Source organism: Schistocerca nitens, chromosome 7 (assembly GCF_023898315.1).
Source record: "Schistocerca nitens isolate TAMUIC-IGC-003100 chromosome 7, iqSchNite1.1, whole genome shotgun sequence".
Lineage (NCBI taxonomy): Eukaryota > Metazoa > Arthropoda > Insecta > Orthoptera > Acrididae > Schistocerca > Schistocerca nitens.
The window spans coordinates 561,473,222-561,489,440 of NC_064620.1; the positions used below are offsets into that span (position 1 = coordinate 561,473,222).

Here is a 16,219-nt window from a genome sequence, read left to right on the forward strand (position 1 = left end):
CAACATAAGTCTACTATTGATTGAAACAGTGGAAAGGAACACAGTAGGAGGCAAACAGGTAGATGGGGAAGGCAGCAGAGGAACAATTACACAAAGAGACAAGGCTCCATAGAAATCCTTGGATTAACAAACATACTGCTGAATTAAATTGACAATTAAGGAGAAAAACTACAAACGCGTTAACTGAAGCTGGCAAGCCAGAATGTTGTTGTTGTTGTGGTCTTCAGTCCTGAGACTGGTTTGATCCAGCTCTCCATGATACCCCATCCTGTACAAGCTTCTTCATGTCCCAGTACTTACTGCAACCTACATCCTTCTGAATCTGCTTAGTGTATTCATATCTTCGGCTCCCTCTACAATTTTTACCCTCCACGCTGCCCTCCAATGCTAAATTTGTGATCCCTTGATGCCTCAGAACATGTCCTACCAACCGCTCCCTTCTTGTAGTCAAGTTGTGCCACAAGCTCCTCTTCTCCCCAATTCTATTCAATACCTCCTCATTAGTTATGTGATCTATCCATCTAATCTTCAGCATCCTTCTGTAGCACCACATTTCGAAAGCTTCTATTCTCTTTTTGTCCAAACTATTTATCATCCATGTTTCACTTCCATACATGGCTACAATTCACACAAATACTTTCAGAAACGATTTCCTGACACTTAAATCTATACTCGATGTTAACAAATTTCTCTTCTTCAGAAACGCTTTCCTTGCCAATGCCAGTCTCTACATTTAATATCTTCTCTACTTGGACCATCATCAGTTATTTTGCTCCCCAAATAGCAAAACTCCTTTACTACTTTAAGTGTCTCATTTCCTAATCTAATTCCCTCAGCATCACCCGACTTAATTCGACTACATTCCATTATCCTCGTTTTTCTTTTGTTGATGTTCATCTTCTGTCCTCCTTTCAAGACACTGTCCCTTCCGTTTAACTGCTCTTCCAAGTCCTTTGCTGTTTCTGACAGAATTACAATGTCATCGGCGAACCTCATGGTTTTTATTTCTTCTCCATGGATTTTAATACCCACTTTGAATTTTTCTTTTGTTTCCTTTACTGCTTGCTCAATATACAGATTGAATAACATCAGGGAGAGGTTACAACCCTGTCTCACTCCCTTCCCAACCTCTGCTTCCCTTTCATGCCCCTCGACTCTTATAACTACCATCTGGTTACTGTAAAAATTGTAAATACCCTTTCGCTCCCTGTATTTTACTCCTGCCACCTTTAGAATTTGAAGGAGAGTATTCCAATCAACATTGTCAAAAGCTTTCTCCAAGTCTACAATGCTAGAAATGTAGGTCTGTCTTTCCTTAATCTTTCTTCTAAGATAAGTCGTAAGGTCAGTGTTCCAACATTTCTATGGAATCCAAACTGATCTTCCTCGAGGTCGGCTTCTACCAGTTGTTCCATTCGTCTGTAAAGAATTCACGTTAGTATTTTGCAGCTGTGGCTTATTAAACTGATAGTTCAGTAATTTTCACGTCTGTCAACACCTGCTTTCTTTGGGATTGGAATTATTATATTCTTCTTGAAGTCTGAGGGTATTTCGCCTGTCTCATACTTCTTGCTCACCAGATGGTAGAGTTTTGTCAGGACTGGCTCTCCCAAGGCCGTCAGTAGTTGTAATGGAATGCTGTCTACTCCCGGGGCCTTCTTTCGTCTCAGGTCTTTCAGTGCTCTGTCAAACTCTTCACACAGTATCGTATCTCCCATTTCATCTTCATCTACATCCTCTTCCATTTCCATAATATTGTCCTCAAATACATCGCCCTTGTATAGACCCTCTATATACTCCTTCCACCTTTCTGCTTTCCCTTCTTTGCTTAGAACTGGGTTTCCATCTGAGCTCTTGATATTCATACAAGTGGTTCTCTTTTCTCCAAAGGTCTCTTTAATTTTCCTGTAGGCAGTATCTATCTTACCCCTACTGAGATAAGCCTCTATATCCTTACATTTGTCCTCTAGCCATCCCTGCTTAGCCATTTAGCACTTCCTGTCGATCTCATTTTTGAGACGTTTCTATTCCTTTTTTCCTGCTTCATTTACTGCATTTTTATATATTCTCCTTTCGTCAATTAAGTTCAATATTTCTTCTGTTACCCAAGGAGTTCTACTAGCCCTCATCTTTTTACCTACTTGATCCTCTGCTGCCTTCACTACTTCATCCCTCAGAGCTACCCATTCTTCTTCTACTGTATTTCTTTCCCCCATTCCTGTCAATTGTTCCCTTATGCTCTCCCTGGAACTCTGTACAACCTCTGGTTTAGTCAGTTTATCCAGGTCCCATCTCCTTAAATTCCCACCTTTTTGCAGTTTCTTCAGTTTTAATCTACAGTTCATAACCAATAAATTGTGGTCAGGGTCCACATCTGCCCCTGGAAATGTCTTACAGTTTAAAACCTGGTTCCTAAATCTCTGTCTTACCATTATATAATCTATCTGATACCTTCTAGTATCTCCAGGGTTCTTCCATGTATACAACCTTCTTTCATGATTCTTGAACCAAGTGTTAGCTATGATGAAGTTGTGCTCTGTGCAAAATTCTACCAGATGGCTTCCTCTTTCATTTCTTAGCCCCAATCCATATTCACCTACTATGTTTCCTTCTCTCCCTTTTCCTACTCTCGAATTCCAGTCATCAATGACCATTAAATTTTTGTCTCCCTTCACTACCTGAATAATTTCTTTTATCTCATCATACATTTCATCAATTTCTTCATCATCTGCAGAGCCAGTTGGCATATAAACTTGTACTACTGTAGTAGGCATGGGCTTTGTGTCTATCTTGGCCACAATAATGCGTTCACTATGCTGTTTGTAGTAGCTTACCCTCACTCCTATTTTTTTATTCATTATTAAACCTACTGCTGCATTACCCATATTTGATTTTGTATTTATAACCGTATAGTCACCTGACCAAAAGTCTTGTTCCTCCTGCCACTGAAGTTCACTAATTCCCACTATATCTAGCTGTAACATATCCATTTCCCTTTTTAAATTTTCTAACCTACCTGCCCGATTAAGGGATCTCACATTCCACGCTCCGATCCGTAAAATGCCAGTTTTCTTTCTCCTGATAACGACATCCTCTTGAGTAGTCCCCTTCTGGAGATCCGAATGGTGGACTATTTTACCTCCGGAATATTTTACCCAAGAGGACGCCATCATCATTTAACCATACAGTAAAGGTGCATGCCCTCGGGAAAAATTACAGCTGTAGTTTCCCCTTGCTTTCAGCTGTTTGCAGTACCAGCACAGCAAGGCCGTTTTGGTTAGTGTTACAAGGCCAGATCAGTCAATCATCCAGACTGTTGCCCTTGCAACTACTGAAAAGGCTGCTGCCCCTCTTCAGGAACCACACATTTGTCTGGCCTCTCAACAGATACCCCTCCGTTGTGGTTGCACCTACGGTACAGCCATCTGTGTCGCTGAGGCACGCAAGCCTCCCCACCAACGGCAAGGTCTATGGTTCATGGGGGGCAAGCCAGAATACAGGTACCTAAAAGTTAGAGCAACAGAAAGTTTAAAATCACAGCATTGTCTTCAAGTTCATTTCCCTTGTATAACTCTAATAGATTCCTTCCACCTTTCGACTGCCCCTTTTTTGTTTCTTAATGGTTCAGCATGTAAGCTCTTGGTATTCATACAGCTGCTTCTCTTTTCTCCAGAAGTTTATTTACTTTCCATACAGGCAGCATGTCTACCCCCTAATTATGCATGCTTCTACATTCTTGCATTTCTTATCTAGTCATTGCTACTTTGTCATTTTGCAGTTCCTGTCAATCTCATTTTTTGGACACCTTTATTCTCTTTTGCCTGCTTCATACACTGCATGTTTATATTTTATCCTTACGTCTTTGAGATTCAGTGTCTTGAGCATCATCCAAGAATTTCTTCTTGGTCTTGTCTTCCACATATTTTACCTTCTAATGTGTTCACTACTTCATCTCTCAAGACAACCTGTTCATCTTCCTTTGTGCTCTTTAACCTTACTTCACTTAATAATTGCCTAACAGCCCCAATCAAAATGACAACAGCATTTAGTTATTTCTACTCATCCAAGTCCCATGACCTTAATTTCCCACCTTTCTACAGTTTCAGTTCTTGGAAAAAAGCACAGGTCATACTCATCTACAAGAAGGGTAGTAGAAATGATCCACAAAACTGCCATCCAGTGCCCCTGACATTGATTTGTTGTAGAAGCTTAGAACATTTTCTGAGCTCTAACATAATAGATATCTCGAACAGAATGACCTCTTCAATGCCAACCAGCTTGGATTTCGGAAACATCGATCATGTGGATCCCAACTCTCACTTTTCTCATATGACATACTGAAAGCTTTCGATCGAAACAGTCAGACAGATGCATTATTTCTTGATTTCTGAAAAGCATTTCACTCAGTACCACACATACACTTATTGTCAAAAGTACGATCATATGGGGTATCATGTGAAATTTGTGACTGGATTAAGAACTTTTTGGTAGGGAGGATGCAGCATGTTGTCTTGGATGGAGAGTCATTGTCAGATGTAGAAGTAACTTTGGATGTGCCCCAGGGAAGTGTGTTGGGACCCTTGTTGGTCATTTTGCATATTAATGACCTTGCAGACAACATTAAAAGTAACAGCAGGCTTTTTGCAAATGATGCAGTTATCTAAAATGAAGTACTATCTGAAATAAGCTGCATAAATATTCAATCAGATCTTGATAAGATTTCAAGAGTGATGCCAAGATTGGCAACTTGCTTTAAATGTTCAGAAATGTAAAACTGTGCACTTCACAAAATTAAAAAAAAAAAAAAGACAAAGTATTCTATGACTATAACTTCAATGCATCACTGTTGGAATTGGCCAGCGCATTCAAATACTTGGATGTAACAGTTTGTAGGGATATGAAGTGGAATAATCATATTGGCTCAATTGTGGGTAAAGTAGGATGTAGTCTTCGGTTTATTGGTAAAGCACTGGGGAAGTGCAGTCAGCCTACAAAGGAGATTGCTTACAAGTCACTCATGCAACTGGTTCTAGAATACTGCTCATGTGTGGGATTCATACCAAATAGGACTAAGAGGGGATAGTGAACATATACAGAGAAGGACAGCACAAGTGGTCATAGGTTTGTTTGATCCATGGAAGAGAGTCACAAAGATACTGAAGGAACTGATCTCTGCCTAACCATTACATAACCTACTTTAAATTTCCTGGTCTCTTCAGGTCCACTCCATGTATAAACTTTCTTTCCTGATTTTTAAACCAAGTACTAGCAATGATTAAATTGTGAAAATTCTATCATATAGTTTCCCCATTCATTCATCTCCCCCGGCCCATGGTCTCCTATAATTTTTCCCTCTTGTTGTTTTCCTACTATGAAATTCCATTCCCCCAACTCAATTAAATTTTTGGCTCTCTTAACTATTTGAATAATTTATTTTATCTTGTCATACATTCTTTCAATCTCTTCATCATATGTTGAGTCAGCAGGCAATGAAGGTGAACTACTGTGGTGGGTGTTGATTTCTTGTCCATCTTGACTACTATAAAGTGTTCATTATACCATTCATAGGAGTCTCTGTATTGATGTTTCTTATGTATTATTACACCTACTTCTGCATTACTTGATTCAGAGAAATAAATTTCCATTATTTCTTTCCATAGCTTTCAGTTCTACACAAGTTCTCCTGCTCAGGATACAAGACTATCAATCCCTGAGAGCTAGACATCCATATGTGTGTCATAGTGACATAAACAGTTTCCATCAGTCTTGAAGAATCATTTCTTGGTTAATGTCATATGTATTTTACATTAAGGTCATTGAATAGTACGGAAGACTAATACGTATACATCCAGGGATTACTTCTGATACATAACCAAACTTATCATGTATTACACATAACAATGAAAATAATCAATTTTTGACAATGAAATGTAACTGGATTGATAAAATATCTACTCACCAAGTGGAGGCAAGACAACACACATATAAAAGAAAAGGACTGGTGCAGTCCCCAACAATCAAGCCTTCCTTCTCAGCCTGACCCGTAAGTCTCCATGACCTGGGGTTCTGGGTGACTTTGCCAAACTCTACCCCTTTCCCTAAGCCCCTCCAGTTCTTTTCCTTTCACTCTTATTCATTTCCCTTCAACTCTTGTGCCGGAAGATGGAGCCACTGGATCTGAAAGCGTGTGTAAGTAAAACCTTTTTTATTTGTGTGTTGTCCTGCTGCTGCTTGGTAAGTAGACTTTTTATCCATCCAATTATATCATCTTGTATCAGAGTATCATATAAGGCTATATAGGAAATTTAATAATTGTATCTATGCTGTTTAATAAGTTAACATCTATCACTAATCTCAGGAGATTTTCCATAGCTCATTGTCGCATTTCTTTCTGTGTAGCCATAGAATTTTATATGCTCTGATTTGTGTGCAGGAGACCACACGCCTGCGGGCAAAGTCAACTGATGCCACTGAGAACCTAGCTTCAGCAAGTACTGAACTGAGAAGCTGTCGAGATGCTTTGGAAAGAACTATGGTTGACAGAGACTCACTCCAAAGACAAGCTGCAAGCCAGCTGCTTGAAATAGACAGGCTCAGGCAGGTGTGACAAAATAAATATACACTCCTAAAGAGTAAATATTGTTCATAGTCATTATACATGTAGCCTAGCTAACTATTACAAAAACAGTACATCCCAAGTAAAAACAGCCCTTTATCAATAATGTGCACATTCCACCATATATAAAAACCTCATTATGCTTAAAATCTGGAAATGCTTTCAAAAATTACAATTTAAAAATTGTAACATTTGTTGCTCGCTATGCATTTTTGTGCTCGTGGAATCACATACAGACTCAACTTCAAGCAGAACTATAATACTGAGTGCTTTAACACTAAAGTATATGTTTTCCTTCAATTGGTCTAACATTTCAGGGTTATTTTTGCATACTTTTGCTTTTAAATATCCCAATAGACATCAGTTACCAGCTGCCAAGTCCAGCTTCGCAGACCATGACGACAAGATTTAGACTAATTACAGCATACACAGAGGTGTTTAAGCAGTCATTCTTTCTGTGCTCCATATGAGACAAGAATGATAAGAAATCGTAACATAGTACTATCCTAAGTACCTTCTTCTATGCACTTCACAGTGATTTGTGTAGTATGTATGTAGATGTATGGGTCCCACATACTTGAGCAATATTCTAGTATGTATCACATGAATGAATTGTAAGAAATCTCCTTTGTAGACTGATTGCAATTCCCTGGCATTCTACCAATAAACCCAAGTCTACCATTTGCTTTTCCCATGAATGAGCCTATGTGATCATTTCATTTCATATCCCTACAGAGTGTTATACACATGCATTTGTGTGAGTTGGCCGACTCCAGCAGTGACTCATTGATACTATAGTCACAGGATACTATGCTTTTTGGTTTTGCAAAGTGAATGGTTTTACATTTCTGAACGTTCAAAGCAAGTTATCATACATGCATCATTCTGAAATCTTGTGAAGATCTGGTTGAATTTTTAGGCAGCTCCTTTCAGACAGTACTTCATTATAGACAACTGCATCATCTGCAAAAAGTCTGATGTTACTATTAATATTGTCTGCAATGTCATTAATATACAAGATGTACAGCTAGGGTCCCAACACGCATCTCTGGGACACACCCGAAGTTACTTCTACATCTGATGATGACTCTCCATCCTAGGTAACATGCTGTGTCCTCCCTACCAAAAAGTCCTCAACACAGTCACAAATTCACTTGATGCCCTATGTGTTCATACTCTTGAAAATAAGTGTAGATGTGATACTGAGTCAAATGCTTTTCAGAAAACAAGAAATATTACATCTACCTGATTGCCTTGATCCAGAGCTTTTAGTATGTCATGTGAGAAAAGTACAAGTTGGCTTTCACATGATTGATGTTTTCAGAATGCATTCTGGTTGGCATTTAGGAGGTCATTCTGTTCAAGAGACCCTCATTACGTTTGAGCTCTGAATATGTCCTAAGATTCTATAACAGATTGATATCAAGGATATTGGATGGTAGTTTTGTGGATCACTTCTACTACTCTTCTTGTAGATGGGTGTGACCTGTGCTTTTTTCCAAGAACTGGGCATGGTTTTGGGTCAAGGAATCTGTGATAGATTATATTTATAAGAGGGGTGAACTCAGGCACAAATTCAGTATAGAATCTGACAGGGATTTCATCAGATCCTGGAGCTTTGTTCAATTTCAACGATTTCAGTTGTTTTTCAGCACCACTGACATACTTATTTCATTGATATTTTCAGTGGTACACAGATTAAATTTGGGCAACCCTCCTGGGTTTTCGATTGTAAAGGGACATTTGAAAATGGAGTTAAATGTTTTGACTTTTGCTTTGCTACCCTCAATTTCAGTTCCTGTCTCATTCACTAGGGACATATGATCAGAGTTGCTTTGGCTGTGAAATATCATTTGACAATATTCTGCTATAGTAGTCAGTGAAGGCATCGTTCATTTCTCTCTCTTGACAGCAAAATACTTCTCATTCAGCATCTATAGCCCTACGCTTTGGTTTACACCTATTATGCAGTATTCTCTGTTTCCTTAGAAGTTTCTTTACAGTGACTGTATACAACAGAGGTTCCTCCCATTATGGACTGTTTTACCACACCCACCACTAACAAAACTGTAATTTTCCCAATCAGTATTGGATGCTTTGTCTCTACTGATGATTACAGTATGATTGGGGAACTTACTTACAAATGAATTGAGGTTTTCTCTAAAGTTTTCAGTTACATCAGGAGACGGGTTTAGTGGGTGGTAAAAGAATCCATTTATCATTTTATCCCCACACCTGATACTGAGTTGTGCTCAAACAGTCTCACATGCAGCTTCATTTTCTATCACAGTGGATTTGAGTTTTTTGTTTGCTGTGACGCATACACTGCCTCCACTCCCCATTTGTGAACCCTCTCAAAATACACTTAAATTTTCCCCAAGAATATCTCTGCTATCAGTTTCATGTTTCATCCAGCTTTCTGTACCTAGTATTACATGAACTTCACGGCATTGCATGAACGCTTCAAACTCGGGCACTTTGTTGCAATTAGTTTACCATTAGGATTGTAATACTCTCACCAGTGGGGGGTATTTCTTTCGGTCTTACACTGGTGCTTCTGGGTTTCCTAGAGCTGTTGTTATCTAGATTCGATGGAGAGTTGCCTAAGCTAAAAAGCCCTTGTGTGCACCCACACAAACAGTCATCTACCTGAGTAGCAGCCTCTGATGTGTAGTGCACATCTGACTCATTTATGGGATCCAACAGTTTCAACCATATGGCACAAGTTCAGGGAGTCGCAGGCTAGCTTGTCACACAACCCTCAAAGTCTCTGGTTCAGTCCTTCCTCTTGACTAAGAATCAAAGGACCATGATCAGTTCTGGGGCCAGTGCTGTAAATAGTGAGCTTCATTGAAACTCCATGCACAAGGCTGGCCTTCTCAACCAGTTGCCAGTTGCTGGAATGACCCAAGTATGACTTCAGAGCATAGGCAACAGGCATCATCTGTTCCAATGTGTGCCACAATCTTCTGTTGGTTACACCCTGTTCCCTCAGTGGCTGCTGGAATAGTCTCTTCAACATGTTCAATGAGGCCCCCAGTCATACACACTGAGTGCACTTGGTGTCCTTTCCTGTCCCTTGCTGCCATTTCCCTAAGGCATACATCAGTCGCTGTATGTTTTAACTCCCCCTGGAAAAAACAGGTTTCCCCAAAACAGGTGAAGTGAGTCCTACTGTCTAACTTCCAGTTTCTGTGAGAGAGAGCACCTCAAACTTGTTGGTTAGAGAGATCTGTACAACACCATGAGTCCTCCCTGGTCTCCATCCAACCTGTGTGGGACTCCTAGGCCTCCATTGACACACCACTCACAGTCTAGTGGACAAGTAATGACAGATCCTATACTTTCTGCAAAGGAGACAGGATCCAATAGTACTTCAGGTACCTCTGGCACATGTGCCACAAGTGCACAATTCTCAGGAGCTCTTCCAGCACACCAGTTCACAGCAGCTGTCAATCATTTGACAGTAGTCAAGGTGATTTCCAGCTGCTTGCAAATGTTAACCAGTTCATCCCATGTCTGAGAAAAGCATTCACAGTGGGGTTGCATTTTGGCTGGTGCAATGTATTACATGCCATTGAAAAAATGACTTTAAATTAAGCCCACTGATTAGCTTTCAATCTGTTGAGCTAAATAGTTTCTAATTCAATATAAGAATTGAAGCAAGTACACAAAATGAGATTTCTATCAAGGCAACACAAAAAACCTGTGGTAAAATTTGCTAGTTTCCTAAAACATTTTGGGGTTAAGTATAGTTGTTTGCAACCTCAAATACAGAGTTATTTACAATAGATGCAAACAATATGTAGGGCTGTTCCTCTTTAAGGGAAAACTATATGTAACACAATATGCTAGTTAGAATATCTGCTACCATAACTAAATAACAAATGCCAATTTACCACAAATCACTTGTGAATTATGCAAAGGACAATGGTAGCTTCTAAAAATTCTCAAAAAAGGCACATTTATTTGCATTGATATACAATGAAATTCAGATGTGATGTGTTCTTGGCAGAACTGTGAATCACAAATGCTGATATTCTACGAAATAAATTGTGTATCCAAAACACTCACACTGATAACTCGCATAAATATAGTTTTGTAAGTGTCCAAAAATTCTCAAAAATAATGTATTTCTCTTGTAATTGTACAATGAAATTAGGAATGATTGTTTTGAATTAGCATATGCCTACTGTTCTCAAACATTTTGAAAGAGCAGAACTAAGTTTAAGCCTATAATTGACAATAATGTACGAGTTTATTGCGGCACTTGCAAATGTTCGAAGTTTCACAATGTATCACAATACAGACAAGTATTGGTACAATCAGTGAAAGATTATACATAAGCAACATGATCAGTAAAATAAGTGAATCTAGAACTTCAAATCAGCACATGGTTCTTGTAAATGCAGTCTCACACTAAGGAGAATTCCATAGTTGACTTTTATATATAAATAAACATGTGTTTTGCACAGGTTTTTTACTTAGCTGATTCTGTGCACGCTTATATTCTAGTGTGCTGAAGAAGCACACTGGAGCATGAGTTTATCTCAGTGAAAATTGCTAAAATAGTGCAGCACCAACAAAGCATGTCTTCTGCCTGTTGCAGCTAACAACACAGTAACCAACTGTGAAACATTTCTTTATTCTGGATTCAAATTTTATTATAATCAGTTCTCCAAGAATCAATATGCCACAGAAATTTCAGTTTCTGTGTGTGTGGCATCTAACCATGCCTCAGAGTAGCTTGAATTCCCACTTTTGGTTTACTCGGCAGTGTTCAGTGTATCAAGTAAATGGCAGTCAGTACGGCTTCTGGCTGAAATAATTTTTCAGTTTTACAGTTCAGAAGCATACAGCATGCTTTGTTATTAAAGTTCCTATTCATGTGTTGAACGATTCTTTTTTTTATGGTGTATATTTGATGGTCAGTTCATACTGTATAAAAGGTTTCATTTCACTGGTCAAATATTTACCTCCATTATCTCAGAAAAATCTGCTCATCCTCAAACTGAAATGTACAATGGCCATGCCTTTGCGCTGTTTGAAATATTCAAGCACTTTGTATTAATTATGCATCATACAGGATGGCAGAGAGAAAAGTAGACTGTGTAAGTATAAAGGAAATACAGTAAAATTACAGAAACGAGGAGCAGAAATAGATTTACCATTTATTTACAATCAATACATATATATAAGATGTTGAAGGTGATCCCGTTGTGGGGCGGCGAGTAAGTTAGGGGGAAATATGTATGCTTGTACAAATGTTTGCAATGTTTTGAGTCAGCTTCTGGCTATTAGAATGTTGATAATGCTGTCTTTCGCCGTTCTCAACACTGGCTCTCTATTTACTTTATAGGCCCCCAGAAAGCGATTTCATAAAACTTGAAGCTTGTAAAAAGAGTTCCTAGTGCCCACTTCACCTGAGAAGAATATTATAGCTGCCGCTTATAACTCTGAGGAATTAGGAGATTGTCCGGGATTTCCAATCAAACACGATTTTCCAAAATAGTTGAGTATATTCTCAAAGTCACATATGAAAACCACCAATATCCCTACAACCTAACTAACAGAGCAGTTCAGAGTCTAATGCGCTGATGCAACTATAAAAGTCCGAATTAAATGTTAAAAAGAATGCTCGCCATAATTTGATGAGAGTATTTCACCAAACGCCACGCTAAATAATTGGTAGAATGTCTGTCCCGCGACGGCACGTGAAAATACGACAAAACGCAAACTGAAGCTAGAAAATGAAAATCACTTGAAACGATTTCATGGTTACGCGCTTCTCTAGTAACTTAATACGGCACCCGAGGCTGTTCTTCGCAGTGATACCGATGCGGCGTGACAGCCGACACAGATGGCGTGTCATTCAGCGTCTGGAGAGAACTGGGGCCTTCCTTCCTCGCGCAGCGCTCTTTTATATAAATCCGCGGTGCGGACGGCAGAGGGAACGCCTGATCAAATCGGCTGTCCCGACTAGCCGCTGTGCTAGTAACGCACCACTTCAAGTCACATAATAAATTATAGCTTCTCTTGCTGATGGCCGAATAAGCTCTTAATTTAACTGTGCATTCAGCACACAGGTAAGTATTGATTATAAAATTTTGACGTGGCTAAGTTAAGTATTGTGGGCGAGAGAATTAATTTAATTGCACTGCACGCAGCAGATGAGCTCTGAACTGTCCCTTTTGAGATCCGCTATCGCTATAATTTTATAGGTATTCAAACGAAACTTTTCACATCTTCATAGTCATAGCGGACCTCCAACCTATTTAAATCTAAACATCCTAACCTTATTTACTAGCCTACTTAATCTATCTTGCTTCCTTCAGTTTTGAGACGAAAACCAGAAAATCGTGAATCTCCACGAAAATCTTAATTTGTGAAATCCAAAGTACTGTTTTTATTAAATCATTACGAAAGATGAATCTAAATATAAATTTTGAAGTCTCTAGCTCTTTTCTGTTGCGCCAATTATTTTTACAGAAAAACGTCCAAATTTTGGAAATGGCTTAAGTTATCGAACTGATATTTAACACACATTAATTTATCATTATTCCTGACATGCTATAAAAGTTTTAGGTTATTTGCTTGATTTTTAAGGTATTGCGCAACATTTATGACGTCAGAGCTAGTTACAGCAGACTGGCTGGCATACAATGATGTGAATGTTTTTGCTTTTGCTCTTTTAATTGGGTATAGCTTAACATATTTACTGAATCCATCCACAACCACAAAAACATGGGTGCAACCACCTCTCGAAACAGGAAGAGGGCCAAACAAATCACAGGCCAGTAATTCTAGGGTTTCAGTTGGCTCTACTGAATGCATATCTCCTTGTATTCTGGTGTTAGCAGCACGGACTTTCTGGCACACTACACAAGATGCTAGGCGCTTGGCCACCCGGCGGTACATGTTGTCAAACACAACCCTCTCTTGTAATTTTGCAATGCACTTCTTTGCACCGTAGTGACCATACCTCAGGTGTACGTAGTCGATTAGCAAGTCTACATGTTGTGAGGGAAAGCACAGCTTCCACTCAGAAACACCTACCTTTCTCCTTCTAAACAAAATACCTTTATGCAGACAGTAGTATTGCGAAACCTTAGGATAGTTCGCATTTCCTAAATAGCTCTTCACTAATTTCAGTTGGTCATCTGCATTCTGTTCACGTCTCAGGTTCTTAATCACTCTCTTTAATGCACTTTCTTCCTTTACTTCGTGCAATGCAAACATTCGAACTTCATTAAGGTCTGTTGCTGTAATTCCCGCGTCATCACAGAGCTCCGCACTTCTAGATAACCCATCAGCTACCAGATTGTCTTTCCCTTGAATATATCTAACCTCAAGGTCAAACTGCTGGAGATACAATGACCATCTTACCAAACGAGAGTTCCTCAACTTACAGGTCTTTAAAAAGGTCAACGCCTTATGGTCACTGTAAACAATTATCTTGTGACCTAATAGATACTGTTCAAACTTTTGTACCCCAAATACAATTGCTAATGCTTCCAGTTCTGAGATGCCATAATTTCTCTCTGCTGCCTGTAAAGACCGACTTGCGAAAGCTATAGTCTTGTGCACTTCTTGTTCGTTCTCTATTTCTACTTGGAATATCTCCACAGCTATACCATAGCCACTAGCATCAACAGACATGCAGAAAGGTTTTTCAAAATCAGGATGATGCAAAATTGGACTATTAATTAAAGATTGTTTGAGCACCTCGAACGCCTGTTGACATTCTGCTGTCCAAACCCAAGGGGTATTCTTTTTCAGCAGGAGGTGAAGACAGGGAGCATTAAAAGCCTGATCACTAACAAAACGCCTATAGAAGCCGAAAAGACCGAACATTGATCTCAACTGCTTCTTGTTTCTGGGAGCCTCAAATTTTTCAATGACTGCTAGCTTTCCTGGGTCAGGCAGAATACCTTTTCCACTTATCCTATATCCCAAGAAACCTATTTCCTCTTTAACGCACTCTGTCTTTTCAATCTTTAGTTTCATGCCACCTCTCTCAATAGCCTCTAACACTTCCTCTAATAAGGCTATGTGTTCTTCCCAGGTAGGAGTTGCTATTAACAGATCATCTACGTAGACTGTTATTTTATTACTTAAAGCTGGTCCTAAAACATGGCACATCACACGTACGAAGGCACAAACAGAGATATTAAGTCCGAAAGGTACCACACGGTATTGGTAACAGACTCCTTCGTACAAGAAAGCTGTGTACTTCCTTGAACTTTCCGCCAGTGGCAAATTCCAATATCCACACGTGATGTCCATAGAAGTTAAGAATTTTACTCCCCGGAATTTTTGCAATAACTCGTTCATGTTCTGCGGTCTATCACTTTCCCTAACCACTATTTCATTCAACCAACGAGCGTCCAAGACCAATCTGACACTCCCGTCTCTTTTTGGTACAACTACAAGGGGATTATTGTACTCACTGACCGCTTTCTCAATCACACCCCACTCCAGCATTCTCTGTATCTCCTTCCGAACTGCCTCCTTCCTAGCTACATGTATTTGGTATGGCTTCCTGAAAAACACTTGGCCGGGTTTCACCTTTAACTGACATTCATAACCTTTGACTATGCCAGGTCGATCTGAAAATACCTTATGATGCCTTTTTAAAACCTGTCTCAGTTCTTCCTTCTGATTGGCTGAAATCTTATCGATTTCCTGCAATTTAGCTTCTATTTTGTCTAAAATAATTGCTTCTTCTTCTGTGTTCAGCTTACTGTTACTAAGATTAACATCCTCGTCCCAATACCTCCTATTTTTCAAAACTCGTATAGGCAGCTCCCAAGTTCCATCATCAGTTACTTCATGTTTATCACTAAAAGGTACTATAATTACTCCGGTTATTGGCAAGACCATTTTTAACTGGTTTCTTTCAAAGTCAACAACACTCTGATATTTTGACAAGAAATCTATGCCAATTAAAACCTCAATACTGAGATTGTTTACAATTAAACATGGATGATCAATTAAATTACCATTAATGTTAAAGGGCAGCAAAGCTTCTTGCTTTACTGTTTTTGACACCTTGCCAGTAGCACCAATTATTCTTAGTCCTGATACCCTCATTACTGTAAGCTTGTCTTTACCAGGTAATGCATCAAAGAAGGACTGTGATATCGCACTCACCTCACTACCACTGTCTAAGAGACAACGTACATTGATACCCAACATATTCACTATTATTATAGGGTGGGTTATTCTAGGTTGTACAGGTGGTTCCTCAAATTCATCTAGTAGTTCCTTTTGGATTTGTCTCCAACTAAAGTGATCAACATCTGTCTTCATTACATTTAGGTCACAGTGTGTAGGGGTTTCCTGAATTACATTTTCAGCTGCCTTTTCCAGTCGGTCCATTAATTTTAAATCGAAACACCGCACGACTTCATTACATTTAGTTTGCTGAACATGACCCAAATTACTGTAGTCTGAGCGATTCTGCGTCTCCAGACCGGGCATAACACTAGTTACAGCTAAACCACTTTCACCATTATCGTCGGTTTGCTTCTCTAGTGACAACTGGTCACAGCTACCGGGTTCATCGACCCCCAACAGCCTACCCTCTACATTCTCACTTAT

At 39.3% G+C, this 16,219-nt stretch overlaps 1 protein-coding gene across 1 annotated transcript in view; it reads left to right on the plus strand.

Annotated features, from left to right (window-relative positions):
• Nucleotides 1-16,219, plus strand: part of LOC126194927 (coiled-coil domain-containing protein 170) — a 436,254-nt gene that overhangs the window by 245,112 nt on the left and 174,923 nt on the right. Inside the window, exon 6 of the mRNA XM_049933307.1 lies at nucleotides 6,434-6,601. Within this exon, the coding sequence (XP_049789264.1) occupies nucleotides 6,434-6,601 (168 nt within the window). The remainder of the gene's footprint in view (nucleotides 1-6,433; nucleotides 6,602-16,219) is intronic.